We start from the raw sequence: 22003 nt of genomic DNA, 5'->3' as shown, positions 1-22003 counted from the left end.
GCTGCTAGATTTACCTTCCCCACCAAGCCCATGAGGGCGCTCATTCATCAGGCCCAGTCCATGGCAGGGGACACTGAGGCCCAACCAGGGGACATGATGCCTCTGTGTGCACCACATGGAGGGAAGGAGGAAGACGCAGCGGATTCTGGGCTCCCCCACCCCCATCCAGCCCCAGCCCCCCCCACGCATTATCTCTAGGCGGCAGCAGCTGAGCCTCCCAGTATCTCTCTGATCCCCCAAATTTCCGGTTCCCCAAAGACAACTCAGGATGTGGGGAGGGAGGGGCAGGGAGAGGAGGAGGGAGACAGAGAACATGAGAGAGATCACAGAGAGATGGAGAGCCATAGAGAGATGACAGAGACAGAGACACAGAGAGGAGAGAGACAGAGAGAGACACGCACAGAGAGAGAGAGAGAGAGGGTAGAGAGACAGATGAGAGATTTGAGAGATGGCACTTCCAAGACAGATGAGCAATGGATTGAGGCAGGGAGATATGGAGACACACAGGTGGGGAGAGGAAGCCAGAGAGGGGAGGGGCGCCCCAGACACCCAGACCCAGAGAGAGACCAGTGGGGAGCCTAAGGGTGTGAGGCAAAACCGAAAATGGCAAGTTGGAGAGGGAGAAGGTTGGTGTCACAGCGCGAGGCTCGAGGTGCTGGGGGGCATCCGGAAACAGCAAACTGGTGAGTGTGGGAGCCAGCTGGGAGGAGGCGAGGAAAGCTCAGAGGCCTGCTCAGGTGCACAGGGCAGCAGCCAGGACGGGGCCCAAGGGGCTCCAGGAAAAGAAGAACAGAGGCCCCACTTCCCCCTCTTTCTTGGAGCTCCCCGCAGATGCCGCAAGCGTCCACCCCCTGGGCTCACAAAGCCCTGTGTCCTCGAGAAAAGGAACTTTGTTCAGGCCCCGCAGAGCCCCAGAGCCAGCAGTCCCAGTAGATGCCTGGCGGAGAGTGCACTCTGAGTGGCCTCTGCTGCCCACACCACTCGCTTGGGGACAGAGGTGGCCTGGGGCCTGCGGGAGGGGCCCGGTGGACACAGGGAGAGGGTCTTGGGAGCAGGAGTGGCCTGGCTGCCAGGGAGGGAGCGCCAGCACCCTGCTTGGTCCCATCACCTGCCCTCTGTGAGCCTCAGCTTCCTCATTCACACTAGGGTGGTCATGAGAAGAACGTCCTCGGGTCACACTGAGGACCACATATGTGAAGTGTGTGGCACAGCGTGGCACATGTTAGCAACCGAAGGTGGGAAGGTGGGCCCGTTGAAGGCCAATGCTCTACAGCATCCTGTCTAGATGAGTCAGGGCCCTTTCATTTGCAAATGACAGAAACCCAGCTGGAGCTGAGCCAAGCAAAAGGAGGGTGTTCATAAACTCGAGTAGCTGAACTGTTCTTGGTGCTTGGGTGGAGGCGGTTTCAGGCACTAATGGATCCAGGACCTCAACCCCCATTCCCAAGAACCTCTCTCCCCTGACTGGCACCACTCACCTCTGTGCTGCCTTCTCTCCCTTGGATGCCCTTCCCATGGGACCTCTGGCAGCTCCAGGCTCATGTCCTCCCTGTCGACTGGTAGAGAGAGAGAGAGAGAGAGAGAGAGAGAGAGAGAAAGAGAGAGCCTCATTCCCCAGAGTTCCAGCAAAAGTCTTCATGAAGAGCACAGTTTACCCTCTGCAGAATTTCTCTCTCTTTTTAAAAATATTTATTTATTTATTTATGATAGACAGAGAGAGAGAGTGAGAGGCAGAGACACAGGAGGAGGGAGAAGCAGGCTCCATGCCAGGAGCCCGACACGGGACTCGATCCCGGGTCTCCAGGATCGCGCCCTGGGCCAAAGGCAAGCACCAAACCGCTGAGCCACCCAGGGATGCCCTGCAGAATTTCTCTTTTGGTCTGCCTCTCTGTTTTCTCCTTTTGCACTAACTTTTAACCAGAACATAGCCTCCCTTCCCCCATCCCAAAATAAATAACTATGCTTCCATAAATAACTTTGGAATTTGCTGTGTGACCTTAAGCAATTCACTCAACCTCCCTGAGCCTGTTTTCTTTTCTGCAAGAAGAGCTCCTCATACCTTAGATAGACAGAAGTGTGGTGAGGTTCACCAAAATAACGAGTGTGGCACACAGCAAGTGTGGAACAAGTGCAACTCAACAGCCATTTTTCCTTTCTACCAGCAATAGCCGCTAGGCTCGGCCGCCTTCCCATTTCCAGCCCCTCAGAATTGGGCTGGAGCATGGGACATAGGCCTATGTCAGTCTCAGCACAGGGCATTCTCCCGGCCGGCCATTGGTTCAAGGAGTCATGTGCCCCAAGCGAGGGCATTTAGGGTCTGTGTAGGGCGTTTGCTGGAAATGCTCAGACATTTGCCCCCCAGGCTGGGAACCCAGAAGCACGCATTGCTGCTAGAACTGTCATGTGTCCACACAAGGGGCGACGACAAATGGAGGCACTAGAGAGAGGAGGGCTGGAGAGAAACTAGAAGGTGGTGATATAATAGGCCTCTGACTCCAGCCACACTTGATAGTTTCTGACCTTCTTAGCAACCAGGGATCCCATCCTTCCACTTCTGGGAACATCTTTTGAGGCTACAGACATCAGGATGAAAAGGTTTTAAAACTGAGGTCCAACATCCCCAAAGGTCCCCAAAGTTCCGAAATCTAGTGGTGGAGTCAGGACTAAAGGAAAGTCTCCTCACTTGTATTCCAGTGCACTTGGCACCAAACATGGTCCTCTTTCTGGAATTATTGCTCATCAGCTCCGAGACTAAGTATATACATACCGAGTCAATAAAGCAAAAGTAAGGAAAACCCAGAGAGATTCTCCTGAGGGGCTAAGATGGGATGCAGGGCATGCACAAAGGAGGGGTGCCCAGGATAGATGGGTCAGCTGCCTTAAAGGGTTCGCTCAAGTGTCTCTGAGAGGCAGTTAGAAGAGGTGGGGGGTGAGGAAGAAATTGAGTCTAGAATTTTTTCAGATGGGTTACTAGGTGCTCATCATGAGGCCAGGGTGGCCTGACTGTGGGTGGGATTTGGTGGAAATGATAGCAGCCATGGTTAGAAATTTTACTCCTGCAAAGGACAGAAAGCCTGGATCAAATTAGCCTTAAAAAAAAAAAAAAGGTTGTTGGCTCTTCAAAAGTAATGGCTTCAGGAACACTGATCTGGGTGCTTAAACAGGCTATCAGAACTCACCTGGCTCCCTGCTCCATGGATGTGGCCTGTTTCTCCCTCTCCCTCTGTTGCTCCCCCTCCATCTGTTGCACCCCCTCCTTGTGCTCTCTCTCAGTCAAATAAATAAATAAAATCTTGGGACACCTGGGTGGCCCAGTGGTTGAACATCTGCTTCCAGCTCAGGGTGTGATCCTGGAGTCCTGGGATCGACTCCCACATCAGGTTTCCCACATGGAGCCTGCTTCTCTCTCTGCCTGTGTCTCTGCCTCTCTATGTCTGTCATGAATAAATAAATAAAATATTTTAAAAATAAATGAAATCTTTAAAAAAAAAGAACTTTTCTACTTCCATTTCTGTCCACTATGCTTTGCTCTGTTGTGCCTTCATTCACAGGCAGGCTCTGCCCAAGCAGAAGCATGCAAACAGGGGATCCCTGGGTGGCTCAGTGGTTCAGCACCTGCCTTTGGCCTGGGGCGTGATCCTGGAGTCCCCGGATCGAGTCCCATGTCCGGCTCCCTGCACAGAGCCTGCTTCTCCCTCTGCCTCTCTGTCTCTCTCTGTCAGAGACCCATCTCTGTCTCTCTCTTTCTCTCTCTCCCTCTCTCTGTGTCTCTCATGCATAAATAAATAAAATCTTTAAAGAAAAAAAAGCGTGCAAACACTGCATTTAGACACCTCTTCCCCCACCAGTGCATAAAGAGCTTCCCTTTGCCCGGAGTTCCCCCCAAAGTCTCAGGAACGTGTCTCATTGACCTGAGTGTTTCAGTATCAACCAATTACTGGGCCAGGAGGTGGGATATAACGTTTGGCCATCCTGGGTCACGTGCACATCCAAGCGGGGCTGCCATGTGGCAGCTGCGTGAACACTGGCAAAGCAAATCTGATGGCAGGGATGTTAGTGCACTGTTGGAAGAAGGAATGGGTGCTAGGAAGGCGACAATAAAAATGTCCTCTATAGATGATAAAAGATGGTCTGCAGATTGCTAATAACAACTTTTTTTTTTTCTTCCTGGAATCAAATAAGTTCAGGAAATACCAAGTTAGGCAAAGAGAAACATATTTTATCACAGGATCTCTCTCCAGCACATTTCATCCTGCAAGGGGGTCTGAGAGAACTCTGCTTTTCCCAGGCCCCCCGACCACAGAATTCTTTTTTTTTTCTTTTTAATGATTTTATTTATTTATTCATGAGAGAGAGAGAGAGAGAAAGAGAGAGAGAGAGAGAGAAAGAGGCAGAGACACAGGCAGAGGGAGAAGCAGGCTCCCTGCAGAGAGCCCAATGCAGGCCTTGATCCCAGGACCCTGGGATCATGACCAGAGCTGAAGGCAGATGCTTAAGTACTGAGTCACCCAGGTGTCCCCCACAGAATTCTGTCTTGAGAAGCTGCCCCCAGGACTCAGGGGCCACAAGATGCATTTTGAGGAAAACAACCCCGAGCACCACAAAGAGCCCAAGCAATGTGGGTCAGCATCCCTCACGGTCCACAGCTCGCTGGCCTGAGCTGCCGCGGGCACCTGCCTCCCTCTGCTCCAGGCTTGCTTCAGGCACCAGAAGCAACTGTGTCCCTGGGAGCCACAGCCAGAAGTTCTGGAGAATTAGGTGGGGACTACTGGGCAGAGAGGTAGAAATACTTGAGGTCCTTCCCCGGCCAGCACGGCCCACACCCACATGCTCCTCACCCCTACACTCTGCCCCTGGCTGGCGTCCAGCATGCTGTCACAGGACGGGGCCCCAGGGCCCTGTAGTAACCTGCTTCATAATGCACCCTTGTCGGACGCCTTCTTTTTCCCATCTCACTCCCCTACTCCCCTGTTTTTGAGACCACTTCCCAAATAAACTACTGGCACTAGGACTCTCACCTCAAGGACTGCCTCTGAGAGAACCCAAATCAAAAGAGCTGTTGCTTACTGATGGCTTTTAGAAGCACCCAGAGGTCTCCCCCAACAATTTCAGAGAACACACTCTCTTATCACTAAATTGACCTTTCCTCTCAAGAGCAGACTTCAATTAAAAAAAAAAAATCTTTTTCTTCTCCTCAGCTTCCAGGGGAAGCTTGCAAAGATTCTTTCCACTAGCCACTCCAGCCCCATATACCTCATTGCATTGACTCTGTCTGTCCTGCCTGGCTCATTGATTGGTGGAGGCAAAGCCACATATTCTTGCTGGTCCAAAAAGCAAAAATGGGCAGCTTTTCATGTTTCAGGGAATGCCCCTACCCCCAATTCAACAAGACAAGGACCAGAGTCACCTTGGATTTCCCCATGCCTCACAACACAGGGCCATCCCCACATCCCTCGCTTCAGACTCCCAAACAGCTCATTCTACCTCTCTCCACTGCCTCTCCTTCTTTAGCTAGCCCACCACCACTTTTCACAAGGATACTCCCAATAGCCTCCTCTCTGCTCCCACTTCAGGGCCTTTGCACAAGCTGCTCCTGAGACCTGGAACTCCCTGTGCAACTCACTCACTTGGCACAGACCCTTGACTCTTGGCCTATTTATTGTCTCTTAAAACTGCCCTATTCCCCCTTCCCCCACTCATTCCCTCCTTGGGCCTCGGCCTCTCTTATTATGAAATGGCTCAGATATGCAAACACTTAAGAGAATCACACATCAAACACTGGTATACCCAACCCTGCTTAAGAATAAGACATGACACTCACCACTGAGGCCCTCCTAAATGCATTCTCAACCATTCCCCACACTCTGCCACATGGTTGCCTCTCTCCTGAATTTGGTATTCCTCGTTGCTTTGCCTACCTTGCATACGTGTGTATCCCTGAACTATAGGTATACCCATTTTCTTTTTTTTTTTTAAGATTTCATTTGAGAGAACAAGCAAGAGAGCATAAGTGCGGGGAAGGGGCAAAAGGAGAAGCAGACTCCGCACCGAGCAGGGAGCCCAATGCGGGGCATGACCCCAGGACCCTGGACCTGAGCCGAAGGCAGACACTTAGAGCCACCCCAGCACCCCTATATACCACTTTTCGTGTTCTCAACTTTATATAAATAAAACAACTTGTTTTCCTTTTCTCGCTCCATACTCTCTTGGTGATGTTTGTCCATGCTGACAGGTGCCACCCCAGTGCACTCATTTTTACCTGCTGGGGAGCATTCACGGTGTGACAAGGCTACAAGTGCTCCATCCACTCTCCCCCAATCGCCTCTACTGTTGCCAGCTGTTGGCCATTGGCCATTGCGACGCTGCCCCAAGCCTCTGGCACCCGCCCCCTTAACCTGCAGGCTGTTTGCTCAGGATTTCTACCCAGGAATCTGCTGGGTAAGGAGACACACCATCTTCAGCCTTACTGATGTTGCTAGATTGTTCTCCAAGGTACTTGTACCAACATACCTGTTTGGTAAACTTTCTGTTCCTCAGCCCAGAACAGGTGCCTCTTCCCTGCTTCCTCCAAACAAACTCTACCTGTTGACATCCAGCCTGCCCAGCCCTCTCCCCAGGCCTTCCTCTCCCGCTTCAGCAATCGGGCCTCTTACAAGCCTCCCTGGTAGAGCAGCCGGCAATTTGCACAACAGCCGGAGCAAGGACGTTAGCAGCAGTGACTCCAGAGGCCAACAGCTATGGATGGAATCCCGGATTTGCCATCTGGGCTGTGTGCCTTTGGGCAAATGGCGTCTCCTCTCTGGGCCTGTTTCCTCACCTGTGAATGGGGGATACCCAGGGTAAACCGACCACAGGGGAATGGCAGTGATCAAATGAGATAAGCATGGAAACATGGTGGGTGCTTGAAGATAAGTTGTTACTATTGCCTTTGAAGCCCACAGGGGACGCCGACAACTCCACATCACTCAGGACTACTTTGGCTGTAGGCAACAGAAACCCCAAGTCAAGTCAGTGGAAGACAACTGGTAATTTATTGGCCCAGGTAACTGGGAAGTCAGAGGTGTCTCGCTTTGGGTGTGACCAGATCTGGGAATTCCGATGCCATTAGGAAGCTGGCCCTGTCCAGATTTGGGCCATTCTGTCCTCCACATCACCTTCATTCTCGGGCAGGCTCTCCAAGTAGGGGCTCTAGGAAGAGCCAAGTTTACCAAGCTGTGTGTAAGAAGAGCTTCGCCTTCCAGACACTTTCTGCCAAATCCCAGGGTTGGTCCTCAGGGGCCCAGGTTAGGTTTATGTGCCCAGACCAGAGCCAGTCACAGTGACCAAGGCATCCACCAGAAGCTGCTTGAAGTGTGCTTCTCAGAACAGAGCTGTTGGAACTCCCTGGTAGCTCCTTTGAAAATGCAGACTCTCAGGCCCCATTCCAGACCTACTCATTTGGAATCTGCATTTTGGCAAGACCTCCAGGTGAGCCATCTGCACACCAAGGTCTGAAGAGGCTACACTGCACATTACCTTTCAGTTGCCTGGGGTCAAGTCCATCCCCTTGCCTTAAAGATGGAGAACCTGAGGGCCAGTGGGAAGCAATCTTGTTCTATGCATCCACTCTGCACCCAGGGCTTCCTCATGCATTGCCCTCCCATCATCCCAGCCATCATCTGCCATGTCCGTGGACTACCTCATGGGCAAGGGATGCACTGAAGCCTGGACAAGCCAGCCTGGGTTGGACTTGCCTCGCACCAAGGTGCCGTGACCCGGCCACCATTCAGCTACTCCTAGTACCTGTCAGGCCCCTCAGGAGCACAGCAGCCCCACACACAGACACACACAGGCTCGTGCACACATACACTCCCACAGAGGTGCTCAGGCACAGCCCACCCTCATGTAGACTCCCACCCACCAGGCCCCCCAAAGGCAAGAGTGCTACAGACCACAGCAGCCTTTATTCTACTGCAGAACAGGGCTGAGGCCAGGGTAGTTCATTCTCAGGCTGCGTCAGAAGGTGCAGTGCTGGGGGCACACACACTGCACCCCAAAGTGACAATAAGTTAGGGGGGAGATTCTCAGACTGTTCTCTGGCTGGAGTCAGGGTGGGGTGCCAAGTGGGGGCCCCCCAGAGCCCTGCCAGTTGCCCAGCTGGGCGCTCCCAGGACAGGCTGGTTCCAGGACAGGCATGGCCTCATGCTGAAACAACAGGGCAGGGAGAGGAAAGGGATGTGACGTCAGGAGGTCAGTGGTCTCAGAGGGGTCCCCAAAGGAGTCGAGGATGGGCTGAGGGGCAGGGCGGGGCAGGCAGGACCTCTCACCGGACCCTCAGTTAAGCCCCTGCAGATTCTCATAATCTGGAGCTCCCTCTTCTTCTTCATCGTCGTCATCATCATCATCATCATCGTCCTCCACCTCCTGGGAGCTCAGGATGGCTGGGAGGGGAGGGAGGTCTTTGGCTCTCAAACCATCCCCCCTTCCCCAGATGGGCTCCCCAGGCTTGGAGCCCAGGTTGGGGGTGGTTGCCCCAACCCCCACCCCCCACCCCACCCTACCCCTGGCCAGCACACACCAGGGTCGGTCCCAGCCAAGGTCGGCAGCTCCTGAGACACATTCACATACTCCCGGCTCCCATCTGCAGGGGACGGATGAGAAAGGAGGCCAGCCACGTGGAGGGTGAGAGAGCAGGACACTCAGAGAGAGGGTCACAGCAGGGTGAGGGAGGGAAGGGGGATTCCAGGGAGCCCCCCCCCCGCCCCCCCACCCCGGCCACTCACCCAGAGATGCATTTGCACTTTCCTTGCTCTCAGGGACGTTCACATAATCCTCCCCCGACTCCACTGTAGGAGAAGCAGGGCCCCCGGCACTGTCACCCAGAGGCCCGAGCACAGGCACCCACGGCATCCCCACTGGACTCCTGACATGACCAGCCCCAAACTCCCACCCACAGACCTCAGAGGTCACCCCATAGACAGCCCTGGGGGGTCCCACAGAGGCCTAGGTGATGGAGAGAAGTAGGGTAACTTGGCCAGAACCGATGAGAAGGGGAGGAATTGTGGGAGAGAATGGACGGCAGACCCTGCCAGCATGTGCCCCAGGCTGGGGGCGAGGATGGAGAACGGCTCAGAGCTGAGGCACTGGTGCCGCCGGCCAGGCCAGCCTTGTACCCCCGATCTCATCCTAGTACCCTCCAGGCCCTGTTGCGCTCGGCGCCATCTTGCCCTTTCCTGCTGACTTATTCCTCCATGAGGCCGTGGACAAGGGGGGCTCTGGAGCCAGAGCGCCCAGGTTCACGCCTGGAGCCAGCACTCACAGTCGTGCAACCTCACAAGAGGTCCCTAACCTCTCTGGGCCTCGCTGTTCTCCCCAGTGTAAGAGGGTGAGCAGCAGCACCCCCTCCCAGGGGTGTCGTGAGAACTAACGCAGAGAATATGGAAACAGGGCCTGTCCTACGGCAAGTGCCGCTGAGGGCCCGTTAAATAAATAACCCCTCGTGTCGTACAGTCGGGACAACCGAGGCGCAGGATGGAGAGATGTGGGCTCAACAGCACCTGGGAACCATGAGGTTTAATAAGTTAGTGCACCAGACACTCTCAGGAGGCAGGGAGTAGGCCCCCGACAACACTAGGCCTCATCTTGACGCTGCCTCTTGAGCTATTTGATCAGAGGCGCCCAGTAAATATGGTGAAGGAGGGAAGGACAGGTGATGAACAAACGAAGGAAAAGAAGCCCTAGCACAGATGGCGAGTTGGTGATTGAGTTGGCAAATGGCGCCGGATGGGCCAAACAGGTATGGAGAAGGAAGACAGGGCTGGAAAGCTGAAGCTCGCCAGATGCGGGAGGAAGCCTCCAACAGGCAGCGTGAGACCCACACGAAGGGAGAAAAGCAGCTCAAAGGAAACCGAAACGATGCCGGAAGCAGAAGAAAACTTCCCAAAACCCCTGCCGAAGAAGACAACCTATAAGATTTACAAGATGATGTGGCCTCCATGAGAAAGGAACAGAGGCCAAGAGAGCCTCCGGGTGGGAGAGAGACCAAAGAACAGAGGTCAGAAGAAGAGTGAATAGAGAAAGGTAACAAACAATAAAAGGGAAAGACAATGAAGAAGGAAAGAGGATGGGAAGGTAAGGAAATCAGAAGGTCGGAGTGGAAGTGCACCGAGGGACAGGCGTCCTAGAGAGAGGAGAGACTGCGGAGGGGCGGCCACACGGACAGTCGCCCGGGAACTCACTGGAGAAGGCGCTGTCTCGGAGGCTGGGGTTGCTGGGCACCGGAGCCGGTGGGACCGCAGTGCCGGTGGCTGGCGTGCTGTCAGGAAGCACCTCCCTGAGGGGGAGTCGAGGGGCGGTGAGCGAGGACCCCCCTCCGGCCAGGGTCCCCACCAGCCCGCCCACCAGGCCACTCACAAGTAGCCCTCGTTGTGATACTCCTCCTCCTCGTCCTCATCATTGTCCTCGCAGGAGAGGTGCTCTGGGGTAACGACACAGCGATCAGGGCGCAGGCCAGGCCCCAGCCTCCCTGCCACCAGGGCCCCCGGGGCCCCAGACGCACCCTCGTTCTCGTAGCTCGCCACACTGTTGGCTTCGGAGAGAGAGCAAGAGGGAGACTGAGTCAGCTCAGAGGGGGTCTCGCTTCTGCCTAACCCCAGCCCTCTGAGCCCCACTCCACACTTACCACCATCTGAGTCCTGCCGGGAAGACGGCATGCGGTGGGAGCCCCCGGGGGGCTGTGGGGACCTCCTGGGAGTCAAAGGTCACAGGTTATGCTGCGGTGGGGCTCTGGGACAAGCGGGATTGTCACAGGGAAGGGGACCCCCAATCTACAGAGGTGAGGCGGGTAAAGAGGGCGTTGTGAAGGGGGAGGATGCTACTTACGGGATGGGAAGCAGGTCCGGCTGGCTCAAGGGTAGGTAGGAGGTAACAGGCCCATAGGACGGGGCCGATGGCCAGGGCACAACTGTAGCTGAGGACACAGGACCAAGCACAAGGAGTGACTCCAGACATCTTGCCCCTACTCTCATTGAGGCCTCAAAGGATAGACTAGCCCCATGAAACCTCCTGTGCCCTGGACAGGCCGGAGGACACCCATCTCCCTCCCTAGTCCCAGATCAGGTCAAAGCCATGTGGGCAGCCACGGCGGAGGGAAGGCAGGAGGGGGGACCTGAACAAAGGCACTCAGTCTCTCATGTGCCAGGGACCCTCTCTCCTACACCCAAGGGAGGGGACCCTCCAGGTACTCACGAGGCCTTTTGAGCACAATGCTACTTGGGGTCAAGCTGGCAAGAGAGACAGAGCTTGGTCAGGGGCAGGAGAGGCCCCAGCTCCCGTCCCAGCCCCCAGGGTCACACAGGGTAGTGAGGGAGCCACACAGGGCCCATGGGCAACTCACCTATCAGAGGCGGTGCTGTCGTAAGAGCCTGGGGAAGAGAAGTCAGTGAGGCAGGAAGAGGGGTGGCGAGGGGAGAAGGTGGGAGCGCAGGACTCTCAGGTCTCACACACGCAGGACAGAGGTAGGATAAAGCAAGGGGGTCAAGGAGGGCCGAAGATCCCCGAAGGTATGTCCTGAGCGGTGTTACCCGGCGGCCCGCACTCACCTGGCAGCTCTCGGCAGCGCACGCACAGCACTACGGCCAAGAGGGGCAGCAACAGGAGACCCAGCATATAGGGGATCAGGACGACGGCCTCCATCTGCAGGAGAGCTTGGACCAGGCCTGGCTGCCTGCCGCCCAGCACACTGAGCTGCGGCAGGGTGAGAGCTGGGCCAGCACGGGTGCGGGAACCCAGTGGGCACCAGCCTGGAAGCCTGACTGCGGGCCGGCTGTGCCCTCCTTGGGCACTCCTTGGACCCCCTGCCCCTTGCCGGGCCTCGCAGGGGTCGGCACTGCCTGGGGAAGACCCGTGATCCCAGGGCAGACCGGCCAGGGTCTGGGCCGGAGTCTGGGGCGCCAGTCACCCCTGCTCGGCCCCCCGCACCCCAGCCCTACCTGCCCTTCGGCTAGGCGCCTGCCTCTCAGAGCCTGCCCGCCTGTGGCAGGAAGCTGTGGTGAGCCCGGGGTGAGGGCAGGAAATCATCGGGCTCAGCCGGCTGCCCCCGCCCCCTTCCCACCCCCACCCAGCCAGCGGGGAGGGGGAGGAAGAGGCCTTTGGAGCCACCCCTGGGTCCTCAGGAGGGGTCTGCTGGCCTCCGGGACAAAGAGCTATTCCTACCAGGGAAGAAGAGCAAGATAGTTACAGGCCACCTGACAGCCATGGCGTCCACAGCCAGGACTCAAGGGGGCGGCCAGGAGGGAGGCCCTGACGCTGGGAATCAAGGGGCAGGGGGCAATGCCCACCCTACCTTACCCTGGCTGGCCTACCAAGAGGGGCGGGCTCGAGGGGAACCATAGGCGTGACTCACAGTCACACTGAGCTACTTCACTCCGCACTCTTTTTCACCCGGCCCAGGAGGGCAGGGATTTGCCCAAGGTCCCACACAAGTGACCCCATAGCCCCAGGAGTCCTGGGGCCAGAGTAGGGGCATCCCCTGCAGACAACCAGAGGTCAGTAACACCCACAGAGACTCAGGCAGGCACTCAGGGTCTGGCTACAAATTTTATTCAGTTACAAATAGCACCGAGCCCCTGGGACTGGTCCAGGGGAGGGGAGTCCCCCTCCCAGACCCCCCAGAACCTCCCCACCCTGCCCTTGGCTGCTGCCTATGTAGTGTGGGGGAGCTGGAACATGGCCCACAGCCGCTCCTAGAAGCCAGGCCAGGCCGAGGGTTTGCGCCTAGGCACCTTCTGGGGTGGGCCTGGGGCCAGCTGCGGTATGTATGCAGGTTGGTGTGCAATGGTCCCTCAGATAAGCACACTGGACACAGGGACCCGGGTGGAGCGGCCTCGCTGGGGTACCACAATTCGGTCATCTGCAGGTCCAGCCTCACGCAGCAGACCTGCCGAGGGAGGGGTCAGAGCCAGGGCTGGATAGACAAAAAGACACAAAAACAGGGAGGGGACAGAAAGGCAGTGGAAAGTGGACGGGGCCAGCGGACCCACCAGAGCCATGTGCACAGTGGGATATCAGTTCGTTGGCCAGGCAGACCCAAAGCTGAATGAGGGAAGGGCTATGGGCTCAGGGAAGCCAGGGACATGGGCTGGGACAGATGGACAGGCAGTATCCTGAAGTCGGGCAAGGAGCCATGGCCAGACAAAGGGAAGGCCCCACTGACCCTGCACGTGCAGCTGGGCCCGCCGGCGGTCGCCCTCGATGAAGATGGCAGTGCCCAAGAAGGCCGCCCCACCCAGGGCCCCCACGAAGGCGCAGAGCATCAGCGAGAACTGCAGGGCCCGGAACTCGGACAAGAAGGAGGGGGGCCAGCTCCGGCGGAGGCGGTCGGAGATCTGCAGAGGGACGAGAAAAGGAGTGCCAGGAGAATGAGCCACAGAGAGGGAGCCCCTGGACTCTAGGACAGAGGTGTCAGGAGCCGGCAATGAGGGGCAGTCTGGAGGACCAGGGAAGGTCTTGTGGCCCCACTATTCAAGGTGCAAACAAAACCCTGGATGCCCGGCTGAAGGTCCAAGGTGAGGGGTACCTAGCACACAACACAGAAACACCCAACTGGGGTCAGACCTTCTTTGTTGGCCCAAGCTCAGGCCGCTGCCTGCTGGCAGGTGCTAGGAATTCAGTGTCCCCGATCCCCACCCCAGGCCCAGCTGAGGGGCAGTGCTCACCAGGCCAATGAGGTAGGGGCTCCCAGCATCACCCAGCAGGTGGGACAGCACGATCTGGAAGGCCTCAGCAGTGGAACGTCGTGTGGGGATCACCACGTACTGGGGAGAGGAGGGGCAGGGGGCAGAGGGCAAAGACAGGGCCAAGGCTCAGCCCAGGCTGAGACCAGAGGTGAACCCAGCTCAGAGGTATAAATGGGGCACACGCCCAAACTACAGGCCCATCTGGGGCTGACTGTGAAGTCATTTGGGTTTTGGAAAAGGGGCACAGGCCACAGGGAAGGCAAGCGAGGCCTCCTGCCCCTACTCCTTACTTCCGTCAGCCTTTGGGCCAACCCCGCAGCGGCCCACCTACTCACCAGCAGAATGTCAGCCACAATGGCCCAGTTCATGGACAGCAGTGTCTCTCCAATAAAGATGAAAATCTGGGGGGTTGGAGATGGGGAGACCGAGGTGGTGAAGACGGTTGTCTCATCACAAGAAGAGCAAACACATGGAGGGTACACCGTGTACCAGGGCCATCTACTAACTCAATCAAATCCCCAGAATACCCCTGTGAGACAAAGCCATCATTCTTTTTTTTTTTTTTTTTAAAGCCATCATTCCTATTTTACAGATGACAAACTAAGCAGAGAGGTTAACTCACTTGCCTAATGCAATGTCACACAGCTGGGAAGAGCCGTACCTGAGGTTGAAAACCAGGCATTCTGGTTCAAGTTGTCTCCAAACCACCACCTGGTTGACCCCAGGCCTGCCCCAGTATACCGTTCCTCCCCGCTAGACCCAGAACACCCCCTGTGACACCTGATGGCTACTCACATAGGTGGCCACGATGCTACCACGGGCACAGGCAAGGGACAGGAAGAGGAAGGGCGCAGAGCCCAAGAGGCCAGCAGCACAGACCAGAGGGTCAGCGCGGGGGTTGGATCGGCGGAGGCGGCGGCTGATCTCCACGCCCAGGCCCACACCCAGGACCCCGGTCAGGCAGGTGATGAGCCCAAAGATGAGGCTGGGAGCAGGGGGAGGGTCATGGAGGCCAGTCCATCTGCCTGCAAAGCCCCCTCACCTCACCCCCGTGGCCTGGAGAAGATGCTCTGTCCCAGCCACCCACACAACTCAGGTCTACCCGGGTCCCCGTGGGTCACACAGCTCCGAGAGGAAGGGATCAGCCCATCACCTATTTCCCACACCGGGAAACTGACACTGGGGGAGGAAGGAGCCTGAGTCTGAATCAAGACTCTCTCCACTCCATCCCCTGCCACCTGCAGGTCGCCTAGCCTAACCCCCATCTGGGTACCTGTCAGAGGATGAGCAGGAGTCTCCAGGAAGGCAGGGTGGGGTCTCCCCCAAGACCACACGAGAACGCAGCAAGAACGCCGGAGCCCAAAGAGCCAGGGAGCCCGTGACAAAGGCCACAGCAGTGAAGCCAAGCGAAGAGAGGATGAAACTAGGACTGTAGATAGTTGAGGGGGAGGAAGTCAGACTCCATGGAGGTGTCAGGGTAGGAGACCTCCTTTCCTGGCGTATTTTGGTAAGGCCGGGACACTGGGTGTGGAAGCAGTCTTGGATGGGCCTGGATCTAGGCCTATAATTCAAGCTGCTGCCACATGGGGGCAGTGATGACTGAACACCTGGCCTTGGGGGAGGGCCAGTGGGCAAAAAAGAGGACACTTGCGTAAATCTCAAACCAGACACCAAGGGCCTTGCCAGGAGGCCTCAAATGTTGGGTTAGAATGGAACTAAACTCACTTTCTTGCCAGAGCCCTCAGATCTGCCCACCACGAGGTGGGGTTGAGGGGCGGTGAGTCTGAGTGGCGCTCCACAGCTCCCCTTGGCGGCTCCCGCACTACCAGGAACAGCAGCAGAACAGCCACCACCCCTAGACCTGGTGTCACCTGGGGAAAGAGTGGGCTTCAGGACAGGCATGGACAGGGACACACCGTACCTCTGAGGCTGGAAAAAAGTGAGGGTATATAAAGATAACTCAGACTCCGAGGCCTGAAGCCCCAGGCAAGTGCCTGCCCATAGGCGCTGAGCCCACGTTCAGGAGTGGGGGGCAAGTGCCACTAGGAGCCCGTATTTCTGCAAGCCTAACTGCTTCCTCTTTGGTAACAGCACCCTAATTTCCTTCTAGGAAAGTACTCCCCCCACTTCTCTTAATCCATGTGGTTCAAACAGAGGGGGCTTGTAACCCAGACTTGGCTGACAAGAGTAGTGGTAACATCCCTGGCCTCTGTCATTGATTCAATAGCAGGTATGTGACACACGTTCATCTAATCAGACACCATCCAGGACTACTGCTCAAGGATCTGGGGTGCCAACGTCTCTAAACGGGAAGATAAACGTGGAGCTTTCACTTGCTTGAGAATGAAATTAACATAGAGCAAAGTAGAGCTGAGAAAAAGAATGACTGAATTCTTGTGAGGAAGTGGGAGTCCTGGATCCAGCTCTACCTGAAGCTCACTCTGGGACTTTCCATTAAGAGAGCCACCAGAGTCCCATTTGGGGGCTTACAGTTTTACAGGGCACCTGTAACCCGCAACCAAGAGTTTTGCCTAGCACATGGCTTCGTGGTGAGGGCAGCCAGGCTTCCTACGGGCTTGGCGGCACAAGCACTGCCTTCAAAGGGGGTGTGTCTGGAGGCAGGAACGGGAAAATCCGTGAGAACGTTGCTGAGCCTCCCCCAGATAGTGTCCACACTCACCCGCAAAGCCCAGTGCCAGTCCCCAGCCACGTCCTTGACTTTGGAGCCTGCAATGTAACCCAGACCACTGGGGAAAGGGGATGGGAGAGGGGAGGGGCAGCCGGTCAGTCAGGCCCCACGCCAGGTCCTCTGCCACCCCCGCACGCCTCCCCAGGCCCACGGCCCCCTCAGGTACCTGCCCACAGGGATGGCAAAGTAGAACACACTGAGCATCCGACTCCGCTGGTCTGCCACGAAGAGGTCAGCGATGAGGGTGGGTGCGATGGTGGAGTAACTGGCCTCCCCGACCCCCACCAGGCCCCGGGTCAGAAGAAGCAGCCAGAATCGCTGGGAAACGAAACGTGGGGGAGGTGGCACCCCGCCCTGCAGCCAGCCTCCCGGCCTCCCTGACCAGCCAGCTCCGGTGGGCAGCAGGGATGGCAGGAGAGAGACCGGAGCCTAACAGACCAGAGCCTGAGTCCTGGCTCTACTACTTACTAGCTGTGACTTTGGGAAAGCAACTTAACCTCTCTGAGCCTCAGATTCCTCATCTGCAAAAGGGGGAGAATAATAACTTGCTCACATAACTATTGCCAGGATTGGATAACAGAAGTTCTACTCAATACTTTGCACCTAGCAGGTGCCAAATTAACCAATTTCTACCACCCAAGACATCCCAACAGTGAGTGGCGATCTTAGGCGGAGGTGTATTTGTCCACGGAAGACATCTGAGGCTAAGGACAGGGCAGGCTCAGCCGAGGGGCGTATATGGTGCCTGGGGCTGATGACAAGTTCCAGGGCAGAGAGTGCAAATGGACAGACAGAAGAGATTTCAAAGGAGCAGAGAAGCAACAGCCAGGGAGGCAGGAGGAAAACCAGAAGAATGGCATCACAGAAGTCAGAAGAGAGTTTCCGGAAGGAAGAAGTGGGTCAATAGAGCCGGAGGCTCCCAGGAGATCTAGCAAGAGCAGGATTAGGAAGTAAGAGCTACATTTAGCAACCAAAAAGTGGCTGTTGACTTTGGCAATGGAGTGGTGGGGGCAGGTTGGCCAGCAGTGTTCCGGGGTGAGTGGGAGGAGAGAAGTGCAAGCAAAGTGAGAGCCTCTCTCCCTGGCTGCTCTTTCACCCAGACTGGCACCGGGTCAAGGGGGCCTCGTGGGAAGTCTGATGAGAAAGGAGAAGAGGGAGAATGAACAGTCCAGGTGAGGTCTTTTCTGTGGTATGGAAATGTGAGTGCTGAGGTGTGGAGTGGGAGGAGTCAACGGTTCGGGGGAAGTGGGCGATGGACAGAAGAATGTTCTAGAACAACAGGGGAAGCGGAGGGGTGGGCAGATTAACTCAGGCAAGCAGGGGATATAGGATGGCATGGACCAAGGGAAGTGCAGAAGTTCCCCAGGTCCAATCTGCAATGACTCCAAAGAGCAGCAACAAAGACTGATGGGTAGTAGGGGGACCAGAAGCAGGAACTAGCATGGGGCCTCACCTCTCTGGGGATGAAGGACGACCCCAGTGTCACCAGAGACCAGAAGGCAATGCCCCCGCACATGAGATACTTCCGATTGTACCTGTCACCCAGGTAGCCAAACACAGGTGCCAACACCATGTAACTGGAGATGAACACTGAGAGGAAGCAGAAAGTCACAGCCCAGCCCCAGTACCCCTCGCCCACCCTGAACCCAGCTCAGGAAGGGCAAGGGGGAGCGGTATTACCTCCTAATCCTGAAACTACCAGAGTTTCCTGCCAGAGAAGTCCAGCCCCATTTTCAGCATCCTCCAAACCTTCCTTCAGCCGGGCTGACCCATCACTTCCTCCCATCCAGCCAAGAGCAAAATCCAAACTCCACACCATGGCCCATGACGTACTATCTGATCTAGCGCCACCCCCCCCACACACACACCTCTTCAACCTTGCGCTCATCCTCTCTTCTTTGCATCCCAGTGGCCCAACTCCCAACCTCAGTATCATTAGGATTTCTGGCACCTACTGTCCTCTCCATTGGGAACATATGTCCTCTCACCTGAGCTTCACAGAACCTTCAGGTTCCAGCTTAGATACCTTCCCAGCCCCCACATACTCAATCTCTATCACAATTACTCTGTTTTCTTTCACCAAAATACTCCTACCAAAAATCATCTCATTTTCAGTTTTGGTTTTTAAGGACTGGTGCTCATTCCCAGTAGAATGGCAGTTCCGTGAAGACAGAGACCTTGCCTGTAGTGGCCACAGCTGTATGTCCACCACTGAACACATGGCATCACACAAAACATAAGCTCAGTAAACACGTGTTGAATGAAAAAATAAATGTGGTTGACAAAGTCCTGCTTCTTTTCTACCTCAACAACTTTTTTTTTTTAATTTACTTATTCATGAGACATCGGGGGAGGAGGGGTGCAGAGACACAGGCAGAGGGAGAAGCAGGCTCCCTCCAGGGAGCCTGACGTGGGACTCGATCCCGGGTCTCCAGGATCATGCCCCGGCCTGAAGGCAGCGCTAAACCGCTGCGCCACCCGGGCCGCCCTAATGCAACAACTTTTTAAAGCTTTGCAACTTTGACCTATGATCTCATTCTCCTTCCTCTAGTCTTTACCTTAATCACTCTAGGTCCTTACTGGTCTTGGGTGGAGCAAAAAACTCTTCATTATCTTGTTTCAAACTCCTCCCCTCTCACTTGTGTGACTCTGGGCAAGCCTGAGCTCATCTCTAAGCCTCAGTTTCTCTATAAAAATGTAGACAAAAGGGGCAGCCCTGGTGGCTCAGCAGTTTAGCGCCACCTTCAGTCCAGGGCCTGATCCTGGAGACCCGGGATCGAGTCCCATGTCAGGCTCCCTGCGTGGAGCCCGCTTCTCCCTCTGCCTGTGTCTCTGCCTCTCTCTCTCTCTGTGTCTCTCATGGATAGATAAATAAAATCTGTTTTAAAAAAATGTAGACAAGACTACCTGATTTCTCTATAAATTAAAAACACCACCAACTCTTTGGCTGGTGAAAAGATTAGAAGACAATGGGCGTAAAAGGTCTTGGCCAAGTTCCGTGTATGTTATCACCTCTTCCTCCAGGGCCCGGCACAGAGTAAGTGCTCAGAAATGTTCAATAAAGGAGTGAAGGAAAAGAGGATTTGGCCTTGGCTTTGCCTCTCCCACAAATCCCAAAATTCTGAACAAGTAAAACTCAACTCTCCCCATTCCAGACACCCACTTCTGCCATTATTTATTGGGTGCTGATCATGCTCCTGACACCATACCATGCACTTCACAGGCTTTGGTTTGCACATAATCCTCACATCAGCCCCAGGAGGTGCTCTGGGTTACTACTAGGTCCATCTCACCGACCAGGAAAGTGAAGCTTACAGAGACTGAGGACCTTGCCTACCATTACAGTAAGTGGAAAGCTGAGATTTAAACCCAGGTCTGTCTTAACCATTACACTAAACTGCCTTTTAAATTGCGGTGTCCTAACTGAAAAGGTCAGCCCAGAGCAGAATGAGGGCCATCTTCCCACCACCACCACTACTAAGTCTGGCCTCTCTCTCTCTCTCTCTCTTAAGATTTTATTTACTCATGAGAGACACAGAGAGAGGCAGAAACATAGGCAGAGGGAGAAGCAGGCTCCCCATGGGGAACCCTATGTGAGACTCAATCCCAGTACCCCAGGATCATGACCTGAGCTGAACACAGACACTCAACTGCTGAGCCACCCAGGCGTCTCATGGCCACTCTATCTTACTGAGGTCCCAGGCATGCCAGCATGTAATCCCATTTGGGGCAGAAATGAAAGAAAAGCTGCTGTGCTGCGGAGGGGCCTCCACTCACCGGTCTGGATAAGGCCAGAGCTGCTGTCACCGATGTCAAAGAACTGCTCAATGTCTGGAAGGACGCCTGGGAAGAAGACTCGGGATGGGCTCGGCGAGGCAGCCCCACCTCCGGGACCCCCTCCCTTCCCCTAGTCTGACTCCCCACCCCCACCCCAAGTCAGTACCAGCCACGGTGAAGCGGTCCATGTAGTTGAGGAGGTTGATGTAGCACAGCACCGCCACTATGAGTGCCGAATGGCCCGGAGACAAGCCGGTGATGCGCTGCAGCCCCTCCCGGTCCGGGACCTCGGGATCCTCGGACTTCGAGTTCCCCAGGGCCCCGGGTAACCCCGGGGTGCCGGGCACCGGCCCGTCGTCCGTGTCATCCGCCTGGCTGAGGAAGGGTGCGGTGTCGGACCCGGACATGGTCCCCGGGGGCCTCGCCCGCCCGCGCTCCGGTCCTACCGACGATCCCACCTGCGAGGGGAGGTTGCTGGAGAAAGGAGGATGGGGGGAACCCAGGCGAGGGAGGGGAGTCCAGGCACCCGCAGGCGCTTGCCCGGAAGCACGGAGCACGGCTGGGATGGAACGCGGGCCCGGCCTGTCATGCCTCCCCGTCCCGGCAGACACAGCAACGCGGCGAGCGACGCCGGGGACAGGAGCGGGGTGGAGAGGGCCTGACCCCCTCGCCCAAGCCGAGGCCTCCCCTCACCCCCGACGGGAGCCCACTGCAATCACTGTCGCTCAGCCCCGGCGCTGCACCACGGCCGCCGCCATGTTGGCCTGGAGCCGGTCATGTGATGCTGGAGCCCAGGAGGCCGACGCCACCTCGCGCGTGCCCTCGACACGTGACTGCCGCGGCTCCCCCGTCACGTGACCGCCGGCCGGTCGCCAGGGTAACCAGAGGCCGTCGTAGACCCGCGCCTGCACCGCCGCTGGGAGTCGGGGGGAAGCGGTGCAGTCGCCCAGCGCTCCGAATCTCGGCTTCCCCGTCTGCACCTCCCACTGGGCACACTTCTGATCCAACGAGATCAAACGAGACAATGGAGTCGTGAAAGGTTCTGGAAGTACTTTACTTCCAGAAATGCCAGCGATCCGTTCTCAGTCTTGGCAATTACCCTTCCTCGATGTCCGGTGTGGGCTTCAGACACGCTCAGGAAGCGTTGAAGGAGTGAATGGTGAACAGCAGCCCCTAGCCCAGCCGCTCCAACGGGCCGGGTCCCTAGCATTCGGATGCCCTAAGCAGCTGCCCGTCAATTCCTGAGCTTCTCCCCCGCTTGACCCCCACACGCCACCCAGGATCTGATTTCCCTCACCTCCAACCGAGACTGAAGCCCTCGCGCCCCCTGGTGGTCTCATCTGGGATGCTCCTAGCTGCAGGACTGAGCTCCCACACCACAGTTCCCTGCAAATAAATGTACATTCAAGACCCCTCTTCCAAACTGACTTCTAAGCCCTTCTACTGAAATTCTGGAGTCTCATGGGGAAAGCATGGGGTCCCCAAGGTCTTACCAGAAACCATTTGAGTCATGAATATCGCTTGTTGGCGCCCCCCCCTTCCAAAATATTTCATGTTTCATAGCCTTAAGCCTAGTCTCCCCTGAGGTCTAAGGGGAAGAGACAGAGAGGAACTTCAGATTGTAGTTCCTGAATTTCCTCAACAAAATATTACTGAGCGTTACACATTACTATGTGTCTGGCATCATTCCAGGTGTCAAGCAAAGCCGATTTAGTCCCTACCCTCAGGAGGTCTATCTGGAGGAGACAGATAGCCATACCTATCCATACCTAAAATTGCACCTGCGAAAAAGCAAGCTACAGTTTGAAAGAAAATATTTGCA

General features: G+C 56.0%; 2 protein-coding genes across 7 annotated transcripts; both read right to left on the bottom strand.

The window, feature by feature from the left end:
• Positions 1–7924: 7924 nt before the first annotated feature.
• On the bottom strand, positions 7925–12122 carry LAT (linker for activation of T cells). 4 transcript variants are annotated; one of them, XM_072753599.1, is made up of 12 exons: positions 11580–12122; positions 11375–11402; positions 11227–11261; positions 10861–10948; positions 10661–10725; positions 10538–10567; positions 10393–10456; positions 10218–10312; positions 8763–8825; positions 8558–8620; positions 8307–8420; positions 7925–8184 (listed from the first exon to the last, which is right to left on the bottom strand). In XM_072753599.1, exons 1-11 carry the CDS (start codon positions 11671–11673, stop codon positions 8314–8316), a joined length of 732 nt encoding a protein of 243 aa, XP_072609700.1. In that variant the 5' UTR covers positions 11674–12122; the 3' UTR covers positions 7925–8184; positions 8307–8313. The 4 variants fall into 4 exon arrangements, with proteins under 4 accessions (XP_072609700.1, XP_072609701.1, XP_072609698.1 ...); XM_072753600.1 differs by having other exon boundaries at positions 8312–8420; XM_072753597.1 differs by having other exon boundaries at positions 10393–10567.
• Positions 12123–12563: 441 nt separating this feature from the next.
• On the bottom strand, positions 12564–20965 carry SPNS1 (SPNS lysolipid transporter 1, lysophospholipid). 3 transcript variants are annotated; one of them, XM_026011070.2, is made up of 13 exons: positions 20640–20965; positions 20348–20556; positions 20182–20247; positions 17858–17994; positions 16571–16722; positions 16396–16462; positions 15441–15586; positions 14989–15144; positions 14511–14700; positions 14051–14116; positions 13695–13793; positions 13193–13364; positions 12564–12916 (listed from the first exon to the last, which is right to left on the bottom strand). In XM_026011070.2, exons 1-13 carry the CDS (start codon positions 20768–20770, stop codon positions 12822–12824), a joined length of 1686 nt encoding a protein of 561 aa, XP_025866855.1. In that variant the 5' UTR covers positions 20771–20965; the 3' UTR covers positions 12564–12821. The 3 variants fall into 3 exon arrangements, with proteins under 3 accessions (XP_025866855.1, XP_072609696.1, XP_072609697.1); XM_072753595.1 differs by having other exon boundaries at positions 20348–20552; positions 20640–20964; XM_072753596.1 differs by having other exon boundaries at positions 20875–20947.
• Between the last annotated feature and the right edge of the window lie 1038 nt (positions 20966–22003).

Source organism: Vulpes vulpes, chromosome 3 (assembly GCF_048418805.1).
Source record: "Vulpes vulpes isolate BD-2025 chromosome 3, VulVul3, whole genome shotgun sequence".
NCBI classification, from domain to species: domain Eukaryota; kingdom Metazoa; phylum Chordata; class Mammalia; order Carnivora; family Canidae; genus Vulpes; species Vulpes vulpes.
Note: the sequence above shows the minus strand (reverse complement) of the source record. Positions and strands in the feature narration are given on the sequence as shown.

Excerpts from the sequence above, each read along its gene's own strand:
- SPNS1 (XM_026011070.2), bottom strand. The coding sequence starts at position 20,770 with ATGACAGGCCGGGCCCGCGTTCCATCCCAGCCGTGCTCCGTGCTTCCG. Across the intron at positions 13,794-14,050 it reads TTGTGGCTGACATTCTGCTG|TACGTGGTGATCCCCACACG; the intron begins GTGAGTAGGTGG and ends TCCTCTCCCCAG. Across the intron at positions 13,365-13,694 it reads GCCCCTACCTCATTGGCCTG|ATCTCCGACCGCCTCCGCCG; the intron begins GTGAGCACTGCC and ends GTCCCTCTGCAG.
- LAT (XM_072753597.1), bottom strand. The coding sequence starts at position 11,673 with ATGGAGGCCGTCGTCCTGATCCCCTATATGCTGGGTCTCCTGTTGCTG. Across the intron at positions 11,403-11,579 it reads GCGCTGCCGAGAGCTGCCAG|GCTCTTACGACAGCACCGCC; the intron begins GTGAGTGCGGGC and ends TCTCTTCCCCAG. Across the intron at positions 10,949-11,226 it reads CATTGTGCTCAAAAGGCCTC|CTACAGTTGTGCCCTGGCCA; the intron begins GTGAGTACCTGG and ends CTGTGTCCTCAG.